This window comes from Podarcis gaigeae (assembly GCF_964106915.1).
Source record: "Podarcis gaigeae genome assembly, chromosome: 1".
NCBI classification, from domain to species: Eukaryota; Metazoa; Chordata; class Lepidosauria; order Squamata; family Lacertidae; genus Podarcis; species Podarcis gaigeae.
The window spans coordinates 133,201,769-133,221,362 of NC_139678.1; the positions used below are offsets into that span (position 1 = coordinate 133,201,769).

At 44.5% G+C, this 19,594-nt stretch overlaps 2 protein-coding genes across 3 annotated transcripts in view; one reads left to right on the forward strand and one right to left on the reverse strand.

Annotated features, from left to right (window-relative positions):
* COL6A2 (collagen type VI alpha 2 chain) overlaps nt 1-12,161 on the forward strand; it is a 44,243-nt gene extending 32,082 nt beyond the window's left edge. Inside the window, exons 27-29 of the mRNA XM_083706218.1 lie at nt 381-833; nt 1,808-1,846; nt 10,243-12,161. Of these exons, the coding sequence (XP_083562344.1) occupies nt 381-833; nt 1,808-1,846; nt 10,243-10,850 (1,100 nt within the window). The 3' untranslated portion in view covers nt 10,851-12,161. The remainder of the gene's footprint in view (nt 1-380; nt 834-1,807; nt 1,847-10,242) is intronic.
* Nucleotides 12,162-12,367: 206 nt separating this feature from the next.
* On the reverse strand, nt 12,368-17,643 carry LOC310833141 (uncharacterized protein). Of its 2 annotated transcripts, none has more exons than XR_014558574.1 (4): nt 17,512-17,632; nt 13,885-13,924; nt 12,996-13,315; nt 12,368-12,651 (listed from the first exon to the last, which is right to left on the reverse strand). XR_014558574.1 is itself a non-coding variant. In XM_083715506.1 (4 exons), exons 2-4 carry the CDS (start codon nt 13,937-13,939, stop codon nt 12,613-12,615), a joined length of 414 nt encoding a protein of 137 aa, XP_083571632.1. In that variant the 5' UTR covers nt 13,940-15,458; nt 15,695-17,643; the 3' UTR covers nt 12,368-12,612. The 2 variants fall into 2 exon arrangements, 1 of the variants encoding a protein (XP_083571632.1); XM_083715506.1 differs by having other exon boundaries at nt 13,885-15,458; nt 15,695-17,643.
* Nucleotides 17,644-19,594: the final 1,951 nt, after the last annotated feature.

The window sequence follows — 19,594 nt, forward strand, 5'->3', positions numbered from 1 at the left end:
TACAAACAAATTGTGGACATCCAGCTTTGACTTTGTGTCCTGCAAGTGCTGCATTTGTTGCAGGAAAGCTTGTGTGTGCGGAGAAATGCCTTTGATTAGAACTGTTTTGAGTGCCACACTCTCTATAAGTGATCGACAGAAGACACATGGCAGAAGAGAAGAGGCACCTATATTCCTTACATAAGTCTGTACTACATCTGGGCAGCTTTTTCCTAACTGTTCCCCTAAATGCAAAGGATTTTAAACCACTAGCCCAAGATACAGAGCCTTTGGTTTTCAGAAGGCTCTCTGGCTGCAGGGCAATGTGATGCCTGCCTTAAGGGGAAATGAGGTCTCCCTTGGTTCAGGGAGGTGGAACTGATGGTTTCTTTCTCTGCCAGGCGCCCGTGTTGGGGTGGTGCAGTACAGCCACGAAGGGACATTTGAAGCCATCCAGCTGAACGATGACCGCATTGACTCCCTCTCCAGTTTCAAAGAGGCAGTGAAGAAGCTGGAGTGGATTGCCGGGGGCACGTGGACCCCCTCTGCTCTTCAGTTCGCCTACAACACCCTCATCAAGGAGAGCCGGAGAGATAAAGCCCGGGTGTTTGCTGTGGTGATTACCGATGGGCGCCACGATCCTCGGGATAGTGAGTCCAACTTACCGGCTCTCTGCAGCAAGGGGGTCACAGTCCATGCCATTGGGATTGGTGACATGTTCAACAAGAAGGAGGAAGACGAGACCCTGAGCTCGATTGCCTGTGATGACGACAAGAGAGTTCAGAGAATGAAGTTGTTTTCGGAGCTGGTGGCTGATGAGTTCATCGACAGCATGGAGCATGAACTTTGTCCAGGTCTGTCAGTCCTGCCCCCGCTGAGGATTGAACGACGTAGGGGGATGTGATCCTAACTCCCTCAGCTTTTGCTTTGAGGTTTATGGTCACAGCCTCTCCAATATAAAGCAGTTTCTCCCTCTCTCTCCCTCTCCCTCTCCCTCTCCCTCTCCCTCTCTCTCTCTTTCCTGGCGCCATATGTTCAAAGTGGGCCATAATGGGCTACATCAAAGCCAATAGCAGTCTACATTACATCATTCTGATGGGATCTAGGGCCCATCCTTTCCCAAGGGGTGTCAGACTGGTCACAACATGTTTCAAAAAGGACTAAAACTGAAAAGTAAAAAAAAAAAAAATTGTGTACAACTGTATTGGGAGAAATCCACACAATCCCAGTATTATTAATACTGTATAAACCAGACTAATTCCACATCACTTCCCAGTGCCAACTAAAACTCATCCTGAAAATAATAGTGCAGCCCTGATGCAAGCCAGTCCTGCTGATCTTGCACAGTCACCATATTTTGAGCCAACTAGAAACCTCTGAATAAATTTCAAAGCCAGACTGTTGGAGGACACATCATAGGAGTCAAACGTGGAGAGTCTGTTGGCATATTTGCCAATCCCCAGGCATTCAACTGGAGGTCACTAACATGCCCTGTAGCCTCTTGGTTGAGACTGAAATCCTGGATCTATAGGATTTACTTCCAAGTGTAAGGCCCTCTTTTTACCTCCAGCGGTTGGGGAAACTGCCCCATATGTGGTGTTGAACCCTGTGCTCTTGGGAACCTGCTGGATGCAGTCCTTGGGACTGTCTCTCTCTGGCCCTACTCTGTTTCCTCCTCAAGCGCATTTGTGTCCTTGAGCTCTTGCTTGTCAGGATGAAGAGGGGCGTGGGAGGCTGGGGTGCAGAAACCTCTTTCTCTGTGCCTGACCATTATTAGACCAATATTGTTCTGCATGGTTTCAATCAAACATCTTCATTCTTATTTCAGATCCTCAGATTGTCTGCCCCGAACTGCCCTGCCAAACAGGTAAAAGCATTTGTCATTGTGTCCCTGCCACCCCCTCCCTGTTCACTGTATCACCTGATTTGGAGAAATAATGGAAAGTTCTAGTCCAGCAAACAGAAGGTGGGGGAGGGAGAGCTTATGTTGACCAGAATGTCAGTACGTCTCCTTTTCAACATTATTCCATTCTACTTAATCATCTATATCTCCAAGTAAATGTATTTTTGCATTACAGCTAGGATGGGAATAGCCATTTACACTCTGAGAATGTGTGCCAATATTGCGGCCATTCCGGAGCCTTCTCTGAAACTGTCAGAGGATAGAAACACTCCATTTGTGGGGATTTCTGCTCCAGTCCTCCAGCCAGACAACAAGTAGACAGGTTTATGACAGGAAGAATGTGGAATGCTCCACATTTGCAGAGTCGTGAGGAAGACCAGTTTTAGTCTGCAAGGCCATATGTGTAATGAGCTCGGGATAAAACCTCATAGTGTGGTGGACACTCATGCTAAGTAGGCACTGCTAGCCTGCAGGTTTAGGAGAAAACCAAATGCTCTTTGAGCTTTGCTTCTGAAGTCCAAAGACCACAACCCTTTAAATCTGGATCAGAGGGATATGTTCAGCACTGCGCAGTCAAGCTTGTTAGAAGCTGATCCTAGCCCACAAATGAACAACAGGCAAGACCCTTTCTATAACTGACAGAGAATAGAGGAACCAGATCAGGGCAAAGGCCTGCTTAAGTTAAAAGAGATAAAGGGAGTTGATCAATACGTAGTATTTCTAGTGCTGTTCTATAAGTCCTACTATTATTTAAGTTTAGATTTGGTTGCAGTTTTCATTAGTGTGGGGTTTCTGTTCTTGCCCCCGCTCGTGTCAGTGGAGCATGCATAAGCGCCCCCCCTTACCCGCCCCCCCTCATTCTGCCCTTTTCTGCAGACGTTGGCAATTGTGCATCAATGGGGCAGGCCTAAAATGGTTGCCGCCTGTATATTGATAAAAATAGAGTTTTTAAATGGTATAGCTTATGCTTGCTCTGTGTGGTTTGATGGAAGGACCTTCTCCCGTAATGCATGTTGTATTTTTTTGTTCTTAGTAGTTCTATAAATTGAGTGGAAAGGAAGGAAGGAATGAGTGTGAAAGAAAGTTAAACTCCTAGAACATAGAACAGGTAGTGTTCACTGCAGTGATATGACGGTGCAGCCTCTTCCGATCAGGCCATCAGCTTCAGAGCAGGTTTGCTTTGAGTTTCTCAGCTGTGTGAATTCATTAGAACCAAACTTCATGGACAAATTGTTGAGGAGTCTCTGTCTGTCAGGAGCCATGTTTCTGGGCACAGGTCTGGCTTAAAAGCTCTGTGTCCAAGCAGGTCTTTTCTGTCCCTGCACTTTCCCCAGGAAAACCTGTTTTTTACCATTGAATTGGAGCAACAGTATCAAGTTTTCTGCAGATTGCCACTTGCTCTGATTCAGTGGTAAAATGTGGCTTTTCCCAGGGAATGTGGAGAAATTAAACAAGCCACTCCATTCTTTACGTAAGGTTGAAGCATGTAGAAGAGGTTTTTTCATTACAGTGTTTCATTTTTTTCTATTTATTAAATTTGTGTACCACCCATTATCCATAGAAATACACAATAAAAAGTATGATTTGAGAATGTCTTGAGTAAGTATCCTATATAAAAATAATGACATTTAATCATTCCAAAATCCATAATAGGGGAATGCCTTTGTTAGGCCAACCATATTGTTCCAAATAATTGGTTCAGATGGCAAACAAATGAGAGTGAGGACTTGGCTGGTGTTGAAACCATCCAGTCTATACCTGGTAAGGGTCTGAAGATGGAACATGGGAGGAGGCAGCAGGCCTCCAAAGGAGACTGTGATGGGTGTTGTGCAGGTTTTAGGTTATGTGAAAGCTGGTTTTTGTATTACCAGGGAAGATGATATGTTTCTTGTATGTTTCTTTTTCCTGAAATGCCTTATGACAACCTGAAACCTGCATAGAACCTACAAGAGTTTTATACCTCCTCCCACATCCCATCTTAAGACTCTTGTCAGATGCAGACTGAATGGCTTCCACGCTGTTTTCTAATATTTTCGTTTGCCAGTCTCTGATATGGATTTTGGAGTGGTTATGGTTCAGGAAGGAGAGGGCTAAGGAATAACACCCTCTTCACTTGTCAAATGTGGGTTCACTCTTGATTAGCTTTAACACTGACTTTAATTAATTAAAGTGAATTACATTTTCATCCTTCTTATTTTCCTGTTGTAACTCTGTCACTGAACTTGTTTGATGCAGTAGGATCCTTTTCCGTTGCTTCTTGTGCGTCTGGCACTGGTGCTGGTCTTTCACTTGATAGACTGTTGACATTCCTATGATGCAGTAGAAGAGAAATTCTTTCTGAACCTAAAATTCTGTTTGAGGATGAGAGGGAACATAGAACTGTAGTTGTTACCACCTCAGTTTAAAACTAGGAGAACCATTTTAGTCAGGTCTGGAAAGCCAGTAACCCCCAGATTATGCCAAGCTAGATCCGTAAGGCTCCACCCTAACTCCACCCAGGCTAGCACCCTTTTAAGAACCCAACACCAGTGTGGTATACAGAATCAAAGTGAATAGAAACCAGAGGTCCATGCCATACCAGAAAGCCCTGAAAATATTCTTTTGACACTCACTTGCAGATGGGAGGAACCCTGGGATCGAAAACCCAGTTATTTTCCGCCCTATGGAAAAGGGAGACAAGATACCTTTCCCCAGCACCAAACCTATGATCGCCCAGTTCCTGAACTCCACGAGGGAGATCCAGGACCCCAGCATGTACACCCAGCTCGTGGCCACCTTGGCCTATACCGCCGAAAAAGCCAAGTTTTCCACTGGACATGAGCGGCAGGAGTGGATGGACCTGTTCATTGACACCTTTAAAATGGTGCACAGCGAGATTGTTGGGGATCCAGATACTGTAATAGGCCTTTGCTGAGACTGTGCTCTGCCTCTGTCAAAAGAATAGGACTTCATTCTGCCTATGAAACACAAAGCTAGTCAGAAATGTCACTTTATCTGTAGAAATCTTGCTGGAGCTCTCATTAGTGCTAGGCGATTGCAACAAGAGAAGCTTCTAGAAATAGGAACTTCTGAAAAAGTCATTCTCAGCTGCTCTTAAGGCTTATACGCAGCTTCACTGCCAGACCAGCTCATTTGGCCCTTGCCAGAGGAGAAATGGAGCTATCATGTAGAGAACAAAGCAAACAAGGCAGGGTGGCCCCAAAACAGACTTTCCTGAGTTTCTCACTTGAAAAACCACACTGTGCTGATAAACTCACATATTCTTGAAACATTCCAGCGTGGACTTTTTGGGTGGGGAGCCTAAGAACAGCCCTCTTGCCAACCACATGATGGCAGCCTCTGAGCATGCTAAAAGCCGCAAAATATGAACTACACACTTGCATCCCTACCTTTCCTATTCCCCACTTCCCTTAATTATGAAGTGATTTTTGGAGCGTAGGAATCCTCAGTTTACCAACACACTTACAGATGACTGCTTCTTCACACCATTACAAACATGGATCATTTCTCAGTGGTTGGAAGTTGTCTGTTTCTGTCCTCAAAACATAGCATTGCCAACCTATCAGTATGGCAGAAACTTATGAGCTGGAATTTTGATCCTGTGTTGTAAAGCTATATGTGTTCCTCTCCCTATTGTCTGTCTATAAATTGTTGTCTGTCTTTTTACTGAAAGGACTTTTCTAGGTAACGGAAGGAAACATTGATCCCATATATTTTCCCTCTTGAATTCTCAGGGTGCAGCCAGATATTCGGAACTGTGGCCAAAGTGTTTTGAACACACATTCACAGCATTCCAGAGCATTTGTTTTCACAGCTTGGAATGTGTATTCAAACCGCAGCCCTTGTCTCTGTCTTCACCCTAAAGCCTTGGATGCTCCCACCTAGAAATACCGTATTTTTCGCTCTATAAGACGCACCAGAACACAAGACTCACCTAGTTTTTGGAGGAGGAAAACAAGAAAAAAAATATTCTGAATCTCAGAAGCCAGAACAGCAAGAGGGATTGCTGCACAGAGAAAGCAGCCATCCCTCTTTCTGTTCTGGCTTCTGAGATAGCTGCACAGCCTGCATTCGCTCCATAAGACGCACACACATTTCCCCTTACTTTTTAGGAGGGAAAAGGTGAGTCTTATAGAGTAAAAAATACAGTAATTTAGTCTGCCAGATTAGTTGCCCAGCTCAGTATCCACTGGTCAAAACTGGTGTGGAGCAAACAGCAGGGATCCTTGCTAGGGACCTCCCTGGGATTGTCCTTGCTAGAACTTGGTCTCTGTGGGCTTTGCTTCATTCCTGGTCTATTTGTTTGTTTTTGTATGTATGCGTTTCTCCATTTTGCACATCTTTTGCCCTCCTTAGTGAGCTACTGTCATCAAAATTACTGATGTAAATTAAGAAGGATATTCTATTACTGTAAAAAGCAATGCAATGAATGAAAATTTAGGTTTGTGGGTATGAAGATTCTACATCTTGAGACTCTGAGATGACTGTCCTGCCACCTTTTGTGTGGGCGAATGTGTATGGTACATGAGGGCCCATAATTGAGCCCAAAATGCCATAGATAGTCAATAAGAGAATTAGATAAGGCGTCCAACACATTTAAGCTATTGTTGTATTTCCAACACTGTAGCAAAAACAGCCTCTGCATGAAGAAATAATGCATTTATAATACACATTTGGGAAAACTACAAATATATTGGCCTGTTTTTAAAAGACTCTGAACAATTATTCAATTCAGTATTTGTGTTTTATCATTATTAGTTGTGACCAAGTTGGGGGGGGGGAATCCCATATAGCTTCAAATGGTATTTTTGCTAGCAAACGTTATTTTCTTCACCAAGCATTAGAAAGCAGGTGGAACTAGACTGTCTGAAGGGGTTCAGTGAGGGAGGGATTGCTTGCTTGCTAGACACTTTTAAGCAATCTAATTTAACCCGACTCCCACCACTGCAAACTTCAGTAATGACTGGCTAAATCCCAAGTAACTATTGATAGTATACTCCTAGCCAAGCAGAACTGAATTCTGAATGCAGTTCAACCTTTGTGCAAGTCCCCCTTCCACTATTCCAACTTCATGAGGCAAACAGAGGTTTATCATAAAGACAGAATTCACACACATTTTACATACCCCCTTAATTTTAATTTTAATTTTGCAAAGTTGACCCATATGAACTGTGTACGTCTTATGACTGTAGTCTGACATGTGATCACAGGCCAATCCAGATTTTGTCCTAATACATGAAATTTGCTCATCTGATATTGCCTTCACCTTTGCACACATGTGGAACCGCACCTAAGACCCACATGGCCACCGACTGCATTTTCTTTTAAAAAATGGTTGTAACTGCTTCTGTGGCTCCATGCTGAGCTGACTTGCAGGATGCAATCGGCTAGGCTTTGAGCAGATCTGTTGTTGATCATATAAATGATATGAAAAGCTGTGGGCTTGTCAAGGACAGGGCAGACCGTGAACCCCACACCTTGTGTTCCATAAAGTAACATGAGAGAAAACAGTAATCCAATTAAAGTGACAGAAAATGTAATCCGGGGGGGGGGGGGGGCAGAGCCAATCATTAAAAGAAACAGAATCATCACCAGGCAAGGTTCTCGTGAGTGAGACGAGGTGCTCCAGGTTCAAAAGTTAGCTCTGAAGGCAGAGGGGGGTTTTTTATATAATGCCTAGTGTTGCTAGGTTTACTGTAATCTACCCTGTGATCCTTGGACGAAGGGTGTTATAGAAACTTACCAAATAAATGAAAGGATCTGGGCTGGTCCTCAGGGGCAGCTGACTGAGTGTTCTTTCAGGTAACAGGGCTGGTCCTGCAGCCCAGATGGCCTCCCTTGAGGAGCATGGTCAACAGGTGAGGGTTGTGGCTGCAGTTGTGGCCGTGGCGGGACAGTCATGAAGGTTCTGGGAGCAAAGTGGTAATTGGAAGGAAGGAAGGAAGGAAGGAAGGAAGGAAGGAAGGAAGGAAGGAAGGCCCTTTCCAGGATCCTCCTGGCGTTCTGCACTTAGGTATATACAAAGTTGTTGTTCCAATATCCCTCACTGGCAAGGAGGTTTTCAGAAGTTCTGAGAATGTGAACCTTTATCGGACATAAATAATACAGGTAAGTAAGCTCTCAGTTCATAGCAGGCACAGGCAAGACTGGAGCTTTTGACTCTTAATTTGAATAGTTTTTACGCATTTGCAGCCTCTTTTCGTGGTTGCAAGAACTGCTAGGTCCATTTTGGGTTTTTTTAACAGCGCAAGCTATACAACTAAAAAGGAGCTAGCAATAACATCTACAAGTATCCTTAAAAGTAGAGTATTCATAACTCAAAAGTAAGGGGGTGTATAATCAGGTTAGTTTACAAACTGCCAGGGCTCTTCCATTTGGTCCAGCTTTTCTTCTTTTCACTCCACGCTTTCTAGGCATGGGCTTGAGAGGCTCTTGTTTTATCCCTGGGAAAACCCTCTGTTTACCGCTGAATTGTGGATTGCTCTGACAAATGCCAATCCACAGAAACCCCCATCGATGTTTGTTCCGATTCGGCAGGAAACAGCAGGTTTTCCCACGGATAACAGAAGAGCCTCTCAGGCCAGGGCTAGAAAGAATGGGGCAGCTGAAGTGTGGACAAGCCCAAAGTGCTTTTGCCCCAGGTTGGCTTGGTTAAATTTAGGATAAGTCACTGAGGTGGGGGGGGGGGGATATGTGTAGAAAAGCACAGATTTCTGTGCCCAGGTCTTGCCTTGCTGTGGGGCAGGTTCTTCCCCAGGCACAGAAGTTGTGAAGCAGATGGCCAACACCGAGACCATTCCTCCTTTTCACACCAAAAAGAGTTATTCATTACTCTTTTCCACTTGCTGCATGAAATACCCGTCAATTGCGGGAGTCGGGGTGGGGTGTTATCATTTTTTAGATGTAAGAGAAGAGCCTCCTCAGAATGCTGAAGAACTGTAGTCCACAAATATCTGACATGAAGTTATAGAAATGTTTGCTGTTTGTAGATGCAGCCTCTTTGAAACGGATGTTTTCTTCCTTCAGCTAACTAAGATGTCTGAAGTACTAAGCAATACCACACCTGGGGCAGAAATGGACAGGAGTTCAGCTTTGTATGCAGCCCTCTTTCCCTTCATTGTATAATTTGGAAGCAACAAATATTATAACAGATTTCTTTATTGTTGGCTCTTCAGTCATTATTGTCTGGAGTTCTTGTGAGCTGCTTTAAGCATTTCGTGTTTGACTTTGAGTTGCCTTGCTGAATGCATGGCAGGTTTTCTTTCAAGTTTGGAGCATTGTATAAATTACTCTTCTTTGCCCAAAATATCATGTCCAGTGTTTAACAATCTCAGATGACGACCTTACTTTCTACAAACATTCAGGTAGAAAATATTTGTACCAGATTCAAGGGGAGGAAATGAATCAGTTATGTGAATGTGAAACATTGAAAGGTTTTGTATTGTTCACTTTTTCTTTGGTGGGGAAAGAACTCACTTGTTAATAGAGAGATGTGGGTTCAGAAAAAGAGGTTTATTTGATTTAGATTATTTACTGATTCACAGGACTAGCTGCTTGTCAGATCTGCCACTGTCAATATTCCTTTGAAGTATGCTGGGTATTTTTAAATTTTGCATCGCGTTTCTATCCCACCTTTTCTCCAAGTAGCTCAAGGCAGCATACATGGTTCTCCCTCTCATACCCTTTTATCCTCAAACAGCCCTTTGAGTTGAAACACAGGTGGCACTATTGGTTAAACCACAGAGCCTAGGACTTGCCGACCAGAAGGTCAGCGGTTCAAATCCCCACGACGGGGTGAGCTCCCGTTGCTCAGTCCCTGCTCCTGCCAACCTAGCAGTTCGAAAGCACATCAAAGTGCAAGTAGATAAATAGGTACCGCTCCGGCGGGAAGGTAAACGGCATTTCCGTGCGCTGCTCTGGTTCACCAGAAGCGGCTTAGTCATGCTGGCCACATGACCCGGAAGCTGCACGCCGGCTCTCTCAGCCAATAAAGCGAAATGAGCACCGCAACCCTAGAGTCGGCCATGACTGGACCTAATGGTCAGGGGTCCCTTTACCCTTCACCTTTTAGGTTGAGTCATTTGCTTAACAACCCCCAATGGGCTTTATGGCTGAATATGGGTTTCAACCCCAGGCCCTCGTCTGTTTCTTGGGCTATAGCAGAGGAAACATTCCCTCAACCTGATAGGTCAATAGGTTTGCAGACCTTACAGTCTAGAAAAACAGCAGCACCCCCTACATTGCAGGGCTTGGGTGACCCTTGGGGTCCTTCCAACTCTTCAGTTCTATGAGTCTATGAAAGCCATGCCCTCATCAGTAGCCCCAGAGGGATGACGGTCTGTTTTCTTTTCCCCCTACAGAGCTTGCTGTTGCCCAGTGCACACAGCGCCCTGTGGACATTGTCTTCCTCCTGGATGGCTCTGAAAGAATTGGCGAACTGAACTTCCAGAGGGCCTACCGTTTTGTTGAAGATGTGGCCCGACGTCTAACCCTGGCCAGAAATAACAATGACAATATGAATGCGCGCATTGCCCTTGTGCAGTACGGAAGTGAGAACGAACATAGGGTGGCTTTTGAATTGACACACAATCTCACTATCATCTCGGATGCCTTAGATCAGATCAAATACTTGGACTCTTCTTCCAACATTGGGTCTGGCATCATCCATGCCGTCAACAACATTGTCATCAACCCAAGAGACAGGCAGAGAGCAGCCAGGCGCAACGCCGAGCTGTCATTTGTCTTCATCACAGATGGCATTACAGGCAGCAAAAACCTGGTTGAGGCTGTTGACTCCATGAAGAAGCAGAATGTGATGCCCACCGTGGTGGCCTTAGGGAGCGATGTGGACATGGATGTTCTGCTGAAGATTGGTCTGGGGGACCAGGCAGCCATTTTCCGGGAGAAGGACTATGCCAGCCTCTCCCAGCCTGGCTTCTTTGATAGATTCATTAGGTGGATCTGTTAGCTGCAGGGAAGTGCTGTCTCTCATCACACACCAAAGTTATTAATGTCCTAAAATTGTTATATGGTTTTTAGCAAATGGTGGATTTATTTTTATAGCCAAAACCTGTAGGCTCATTTTAAATTTCATGATGAAACTCAACTCAATTTTATGGTGCTAATTAAAACCAAGGTGGAGGAAGGATCCAAAACTACACAGTGTAATCTGTCATGTCTTACAACTTTGTTTAAACTGATTTTTTTGTGCTGTAATCATGTAGGTGCTAAACAGAAGAACAGCAAAGTGTTCACATTCAGCACAAAGAATAATCATCTCCAACAAGGGTCTCCAGTAAACTGTCCTTCCATCCCCACACCACACATCAGCACCTCACGTCCCAATCATCTGTTTCTAGAAACTGGTTCCTTTACTGGGAGGTGGGAATAATTTGAATCTTGTCCTGATCCTGGTGCTAAAACCTCCTTATTCTCTTTCCAAGGAAACCCTGCCAGTGTTTCCTATGCAGCTGTGTCGCATCCCACCCTTTTTCACAGGTGAAAGCAGCTGCAGGAAATTATCAGCACTGAGTCCTGGGCTTTGGGCCACTCCATTAGTGAATGCCTGGACTTTCTTCCTTGCTTTTCATGCGATTGCTTAATGGTTGCAGCAAAAGAATTTTCTAGCACTTAAATGTACTTTGCATCCATTAAATGTACTTTGCAAGCTTAACTATGTCCGCTTTGTAACACCAAGAGCCAGGGAAAGGGTGAAGAGCCATGGAGGGTCCTCATCCTGTGCTGACACCGTCCTGTTCCAGTCCAGGTGACAGCCATTGAGACCTTTTATGGGGATCACTTTGGATTGTCTCTGGCATGACAATCCACTTTGGATTGTCTCTGGCTCCCCCTACTGCAGCATGAGTTTTCACACCATGCTTAAGGAGAAGCCAAAAGCCACCTGCCTTGCCTTGCCTTGCCTCAGGTTTCGCTTTCCCTTTCCCCAATCACAATGAGTAGCACTGCTGGCATGAGATGGCATTAGACTTTGTCTTTCTGAGTGCCTTTCTTACGTACCCAACCTTCCTGTGGAAAGTCTGTCTCTCCTCCTTCTAACTGCTGTTACCACCCTTTCTCCCGCATTAATCACAAAGCACCTCCTCCTTGGAGACACAGTGTGACTCATCAAGTCAGACATCATGCAAAACATGTTGATGGATGTGCAATGAAATTGCAACTTCAGTTGTATTCTTGGGATTGCTGTTTCTGCAATAACATCCTTACTTGAGCCAAAATTGCACTCTTGGTAAATAAACTCATTTTCACACTAGCTTAAAAATATTGTCGTTTATCATTGCATTAGAACACACTTTCATGTTAGCCAGCATAGAATACCCTTTATGAGCCAGTCCCAAGATTCAGCAAACTGCTAGAAGAGTCAGTGGACAAACATGCATTTGATGTAAACATTCATGTGAAGCATGTTCCATATGTGACTAGGAGTCTCACTCCTGCAAAATGCAAGGATTTCAGTCTTTGTCAAGGTGGGTATCTAAATTATGCCTTTATTTCAGGGGTAAGATGGAAATGGATAGGAATGGATATATAGGAATGGATATGGAAAATGGAAGGGAGACTTGATATCACATGGCTTTTTAAACATTTCTTTTGGGATTGCTACAAACTGAACAAAGTATTACATGATTACTGGACCATGTGAAAGACAATGGAGGAATGTCAGAACAGGTCTGGATCGATTGCAAGTATGCAGCTGGGAGCGGACACCTTTCTCAGTCTGAATCGGAGCTGCTGCTGGAACTGCCATGGTGCTGAAAGAGAAACAGATGCCATCACTGCTGCTATTTCAGCTCATATTTATTGATTTCTGTTGTGTTTTCTTCCCCTCCTGCATTTTCAACCCACTCTAAGTTCACCTCTTTAGTTTTATTTCTGCCTGCTTGTTATGATGAAGATTTTGAGTAATTAGTGGGACATTACATGGAAAGATAAACTCTGGCATCCGCTTTCTCCTTAGACTTAACTTCACATTTCCTACGGCTTAACTGACTCCCTGGTCGTCCTTGCACTGGAGCCTTGTAGGCCCATGCCTACTGAAGCTGCCTTTCTTCTGCAGCTTGACTCAGAGAGACACCTTCAAGTCACTCCTCCTTACCTTTTTGCCGTGGTGCCCATGGTGCCCATGGTGCTCATGGCCGTGCTTGTGGTGCTTTGGCTTTTTGTGATGCCCATGGTGGCTTCCGGGAGGATGGCATCCAGGCGGTGGGGGAGGGCAGCCTCCAGGGACCATTCCAGGTGGAGGATGGTGTCCGTGGTGGGGTGGTCCATGATGAGGGGGCGCACAGGGCCCAGGGAATCCAGACTGGGGAGGCAGCTGGCCAGGGTACCCTGGGGGTGGGCAGGGCTGCATGCCTGGTCCAGAGTATGGAGGAGCAGGAGGGTAAGGCTGCTGCGGCGGCATCCCACCAGGCATTCCTGCCAGAGAGTAAAACAAACATCATAGGATTGGGGGCCATGTATAGTTACTGCCTTCGTCAACTAACAGGTTTGATCAAGCTGATGCATTGGAGCCAGAAATTGGGAAGGTCTTCTCTCAGGAAACCATGACCTCTGCCTCCCTGGGGTTTTTTTCTGATCGTTTTTCATGCCCCGTGTGCCATTTCTCCTCACACCAGACCTGCAAGGTAAGTCAGTATCTGACCCTGCAGATGTCTTAGTTGCAGCTGGTTCCCAGCTGGGTAACTGCAAAGGTCAGTGCTTATTTGTGAACAAAAAGTAAACTTTCTTCAGAGTCCATAGTGTTACATATCTATAGTGCTATAAATAATATACCAGATTTATTTTCAAATAAAAGAGCTCCCCCATCCCTGTGTGTGTGTGTGTGTGTGTGTGTGTGTGTGTGTAGGCCACAATCTCATGTGTGGGCTGTTTGTCTGCACTGGTCTAGGTCATTTAAATATGCTACAATGTGGTGAATCAACTTGCCACTGAAGCCAGAGCCCAATAACTGCCTCCACCAGATATGTTGACAAGGCAAAGTTTACCTGAATTGGGGTTCCACATGTCAGAAGAGAAAGTCTCGACCTGCAATGAAGTCATACTGTTTAGTTATTTATTTGAAAAGTCCTGTCCTGTCTCTCTCTCTCTCTCTCTCTCTCTCTCTCTCTCTCTCTCTCTCTCCAAAGGCTTCCAACCCTGTTCTGGCAGCGCTATGCCTTCAGTAGCTCCAAAAGGAGAATGTATTCAGTGAATCCAAGCTGTTTGCCCTTGCAGTGTCCATTTATCATTTATTCAAATGGTACTTGCATTACTTTTATTAAAGGCTTTTGTTTCAACTCTACAATTCTGTGATTTTATGACTTACATATCACTAACTTTGCATCATTTTAGGCTGCACATTTATAATGAGTGAAGTTCAACAGGCTTCAGATCATGAAGGGTTCTCTATTTTCCACAGTGATGGGAGTTGTTCAGGCCATCAATTGTTGCCGTCATATGGGACGTCCAGTCAGTTCAATGACATTTGTTCCCAGAGGATTTTTATAGGATGTTGCAGGCTCATTTTCATTGGATGAGATGGAAACTTACACAGTTTTTATACTGTTTATTTTATTTAATAAGAGCACTTAGCATTTGTATACTGCTTTCAAATTTTCACAGTGGTTCACATGCATTAACTGGTCATCCTTATGGTGCTTTGGTAAGGTAAGTTAGAACATGCATTCCCTTGTTGTGGATGCGGGGATGAAGCCGAGAGTGGATTACCTGAAGCCCCTCTGCCAGTTCATACCAGAAGTAGCATTTGTACAAGAGGTTTCTGGACTTGCAGCCCTTTTGAAAAATGTGTTGTATATCCTACACAAGCAGTGAAGAGTGGGTACCTCAACACCCCCCAACAACAGGCAGCACAGCTAACTCTGCATCAGATTCCCAGAGATCAAATGTAAGAAATTTAGGCTGCCCCCCAGATCCAGCTAACTCCAGCTAGAAAATTGTCTCCAAAACTGCCAATATAGCTCAGAACTGTTTCTCTGTGCCCTTCTACTAACTGTTAGCTTTAGGTTCCTCTTAGGAAAGGGAGTGGGGTAGCTGGACTGCATGACTTCTAACTTTCCTTCCAACTCTGTGGTCTGAGCAAGGCCAGGGCTGCTAAAGTGGTCAAACTAGATGGCCAGGGCTGGTCCCGTATATTATCTGGTGGGGTAAATAGGCTGGTGATATGTTGCCATGGGAAGTAAAATGGCCCAAGAGGGCAAAGGTGACGGCCAGAGATGACTCATCCTTATTATTCTCCCATCTCTACTAGGGCTGCAAGAAGTCCAGATTTTTCCAGACATGACCGGGATTTCAAAGGTGGAACTGATGGGGGGAGGAAGCAACGCTTTGGGGTTTCCCTAAAAAAAAGTGCAACAATTTTGGGATCTTCCTAAAGAAAAGCTCAACAACTTTTGGGGTGTCCTAGTTTTTACTTTTTGAAATATGGCAACCCTACACCCCCTCCCCCACTTTTTGGCAGGGGAGACAACCTAGGGCTATGAGTAAGACGCCAACAAGAAAGACCAGAGTTTTGAGACAGGTCGGATGCCTGAAGTTTAAGGTTCTGAAAAGCTCGTGGTGTCTTGAGTTTGGATTTGATATCCCGCCTTTCACTCCCTTTTAAGGAGTCTCAAAGCGGCTCACATTCTCCTTTCCCTTCCTCCCCCCCAACAAACACTCTGTGAGGTGAGTGGGGCTGAGAGACTTCAGAGAAGTGTGACTGGCCCAAGGTCACCCAGCAGCTGCATGTGGAGGAGCGGGGAAGCGAACCCGGTTCCCCAGATTACGAGACTACCGCTCTTAACCACTACACCACACTGGCTTTTCTGAAGGGTACTGTTTCCCTCAAGAACCGTTGTGGAAGATTTCGGCAATTTGTTAAGATGCTTACGCCATGCCTTCACCTTTGCTTTGCTCCACTTCAGATCAAATATTACGTACACCAGTCAGACTCGAGTGATCTCATTCCAAAGAGAACAAAACCTAAGCAAGGGAAGCCCAGGAAGGAACCTCTCCCAGCTGAGAGAACTGGGAGTGCATGGAGAGTCATTCTTTTGTTAAATCTTGGGCTACCCTATCATTTCTGTCAAAAGATCAGCTTAAGGAAGCACAGTCAGCAAGCATCCCTAACAACAAGTTGACACAAAGGGAAATGGCAAGTGTGCTTTGACATCTCCCAGGCAAACTCAATTCTGTACCACATCTGTCACAGGGGGCCCCAAAATGGTCCACACACAAGCTTCATCCAGGTGGCCAATGGTGTGTTTGTGCTTGCATACAGCACATCCATCACATGAAGTATATTGATTTTTAATTATATTTTATTGTTTCTTTTATTCCTTCTTTTATATTTAATTGTATTAGGATAATAATACAATAAAATACAATATATAAGAAACAAAAGAAACAAGAGAAATACAATTAAAAATTGTGCAGCACCTAGCTCCTTATGATTGCTACAACAGGCAGAAAAATCACCAGGCTGTCTACGGAAGTCCCTAAGCAATTTTCAAGTGGATCTTGCAACCACAGTGATCTGTGGGATGAACTTCAACGTGCAATAATCAGATCCCTATACCCCCTTATCACAGTTAATTTAGTTGGCAACATTCACATATTCAATGGGAAGGAACTGTAGTTACTGAAAATTTACTGCAGGAGAGCCCTTTTTCCCCAACCCACCTCTCACAAAACTGCCATTACCCAGCAATCCCTGCTTTTACATCTGCAGCGAACCACCATCTTTATTCATTTGACAATAAAATGTGACAGGGCATCTGTTTTTGTTTTTTAAAGTGGACTTTGTTGCTTGGCTGTGAAGGTTTAGCAAGCAACAAAATTGGTGATAAAGAGGGAAAGGAGGTTACTGCATTTTCTCAGCAAGTGTTTCAGGGCTTCCTTTACGCAACGTAACTCCCTCGACCTTCTGAGTCACAACCTACACAGATCACAACTATGAGGAGTGACGCAGAAAATGGACGAGAGCGGCTGGGAAGGCAGTGAGAAAGAAACAGAAAATGTCACATGAAACAGCCCTAAGAATCAGCTCTAGACAAGAGTTGAGATTGGCAATGCATTTTATGGGGCAAAACTCTGAAAAACCTCGTACAGTAACTTTGAATCATCCATTGACAAGTTGTGTCCAAGAGCAACAGCACCGTATGAAAACTACCCAGTGAGTGGGGCCCAACTTTTCACCTTTTGTTAAAACAGGTATTGTTGCTTTGACAAGCAAAGTAGTTGCTGTATCTTACCCAGTTAGGAGAGCCAAATATAAAAGTTGGTGCTAGCTTAACTAGGTTTTTAGGGGTATGCTGGATTTTGAATTATATGTGTACACCAACAAACTTTAGCTGAATAAAAAATAAAGGTTTATATATCTTTATATATCTGGTTCTCCTAAATACAAGGCATGCAACTGAAAATGTATTTGATTTATTTTTCACCTATTACAAAGCATTTCTAGGTGACTGGAATACGAACTCAAAGCACAAAGTTTTAACAATGAAACAAGAATACCCCCCCCCCAGACTACAACACAAAAGTAGCTACAAGTGCAATAATATTCCCTCAAATGCCTGGGAGGTCTTCCACCGCCTACTCCCCCAGCTCAATACTGAAACTGCATACAGTACCAAAGTGACGCCTGCAGTCCTGGCGGAGTCTTTCCTAGGGGTTCATACAATAAGCGTCCTTCACTTATATAACCACACCTTCAGCAATTAAAGACTTTCCTACCAATCAGAGAGCACGGAAAACCAGTGTCACCGTCAGAGAACAAGCTTAGTAAAAGGTCATTTTATTCAACTTTCCCTTCCATTATTTCCAGTTTGCACACATTCTTTTAAATGCAAACTCCACCCCCCAGCACTAAGGTCACCTGCTTGTGTTGGAGACTAGGTACACAATGACAATGCAAACCTGCCTGAGGTGTGGTATGGAAAGGGAATACCTTGATTCGGTGAGCTATATTTATTCTGGCCCAATGATAAGAGGGAAATGCATTTTGCATGCGTGAGCAGCAGGAATTGGAGGTGCGTGTGAATGTGCCAGAGGAGCAGCCGAGGCCGGCAGAACTGAGTGAGATTTTTAAAAAACAAAACAAAAAAACTCCAGTAATTTTGTCCCCTGTGATAAGAATTTTAAAGTCTTAGATATATATTAAATGTTCATAAATGTACCAAGCAAACACATACATAAATATATAAACCACATGTCTGAAGCAGCACAGGAAAACAGCCCGGAAACCACTTTTGACCCCCCAACTGACCAAATGATTTCTCTGCAAGGTGAAGGAAAATGGAAAAGCCTCCCCATTGTCTTTTCCTTCACAAATCCTGTCTTAAGGGTATGTCTGTGTTAGAATAGGGCGAGCCTGTGACCTGGCTCAGGAACTAAGTATTTATCATTACAAAAGACTGGCCAGGCTCCCCAGGGTATCCAATCAAGTGAGCATTAACAGGTAACCTTTCATACGAGATAAACAATGCTGTAGACCGCCTTTTCTGTGATGTAGGTATGATGTATCTGGGGGGTGGTCTTAGGTTATACCCCTTCTGTGATGTATGTATGATGTATGGAGGGGTGGTCTTGATCTCCAGGACAGGGAATTTAAAATGTCTATATAAGGGCAGGCACACCTTGGTTCTGGGTTCCTCCTCTTTTCCTGCGTGTGAGGGGAGCACCCAGTTGCAACAGATCAATAAAGATCAGGCTTACTAGCTGCTTTGCTTCTCAATATTCTCTGGTGGGCCTCTGTTATTTTCTCCTACCAATAGGGAACCTACATAAGGACTCTATATGGGCTCTTGGATACCCCATAAGGGGAAAAGGGAGATTATTTGTTTACAACCCCCCAAAATGCCCTTGCGGAGTGGGGACCAATCCTTATGTGTGAAGCCCTTAAAGAGGCCCCAGCAGCCAGGGTCCCATGAGTTTCGGGAGCAAGAACCACTTGGAGGGTTATCTGCCTTTGTTTGGCCCATAAAGTGCTCCAGAGATGTTGGGAGTCAGATTGCCACCCATCCCTGGAAAAACGGGAGAATTCATTGCATTCATTGACACTGCCATTAGGTACAGTGGTGCCTCGCAAGACGAAAAACGCGCAAGACGAAAGAGTTTTCCATTTTTTGAGTTGTTCCGCAAGACGAATTTCCCTATGGGCTTGCTTCGCAAGACGTTTCGTCTTGCGAGTTCTTGCGAGTTTGTTTCCTTTTTCTTTAAGCCGCTAAGTCGTTAATAGCCACTAAGCCACTAAGCTGCTAATAGCCGCTAAGCCGCTAATAGCCGCTAATAGCCGCTAATAGCCGCTAAGCCGCTAATAGCCGCTAAGCCGCTAATAGCCGTGCTTCGCAAGACGAAAAAACCGCAAAACGAAGAGACTCGCAGAACGGATTAATTTTGTCTTGCGGGGCACCACTGTACATTGAAAAATGATTTGGTTTTTCCAACAGCAACTGGATTTACTTCCTGCGGCCCCTCTCCCTCCAAGAGAGGGAGAGATCACCTTCAGAGACATTGAAAAGGTCCGTGAAAAGCCCAGCTTCTCAAGCAGACGGGTGGGAAGATGTTAATTTTGCACTATTATGTTAATGTTTTGAGAAGGCTTGCAGGTATAGCTGTGAAATTCCTTGCAAATAGGTTTACAAAGCCCATCTATGCTACACCTAGACATGTAATGTGCAATGTGATCAGGGCCGGATTTAGGTTTGATGAGGC

Excerpts from the sequence above, each read along its gene's own strand:
- LOC310833141 (XM_083715506.1), bottom strand. The coding sequence starts at position 13,939 with ATGACTTCATTGCAGGTCGAGACTTTCTCTTCTGACATGTGGAACCCC. Across the intron at positions 13,316-13,884 it reads CATGTGGAACCCCAATTCAG|GAATGCCTGGTGGGATGCCG; the intron begins GTAAACTTTGCC and ends ACTCTCTGGCAG. Across the intron at positions 12,652-12,995 it reads ATGGGCACCACGGCAAAAAG|CACCATGGCAGTTCCAGCAG; the intron begins GTAAGGAGGAGT and ends TTTCTCTTTCAG.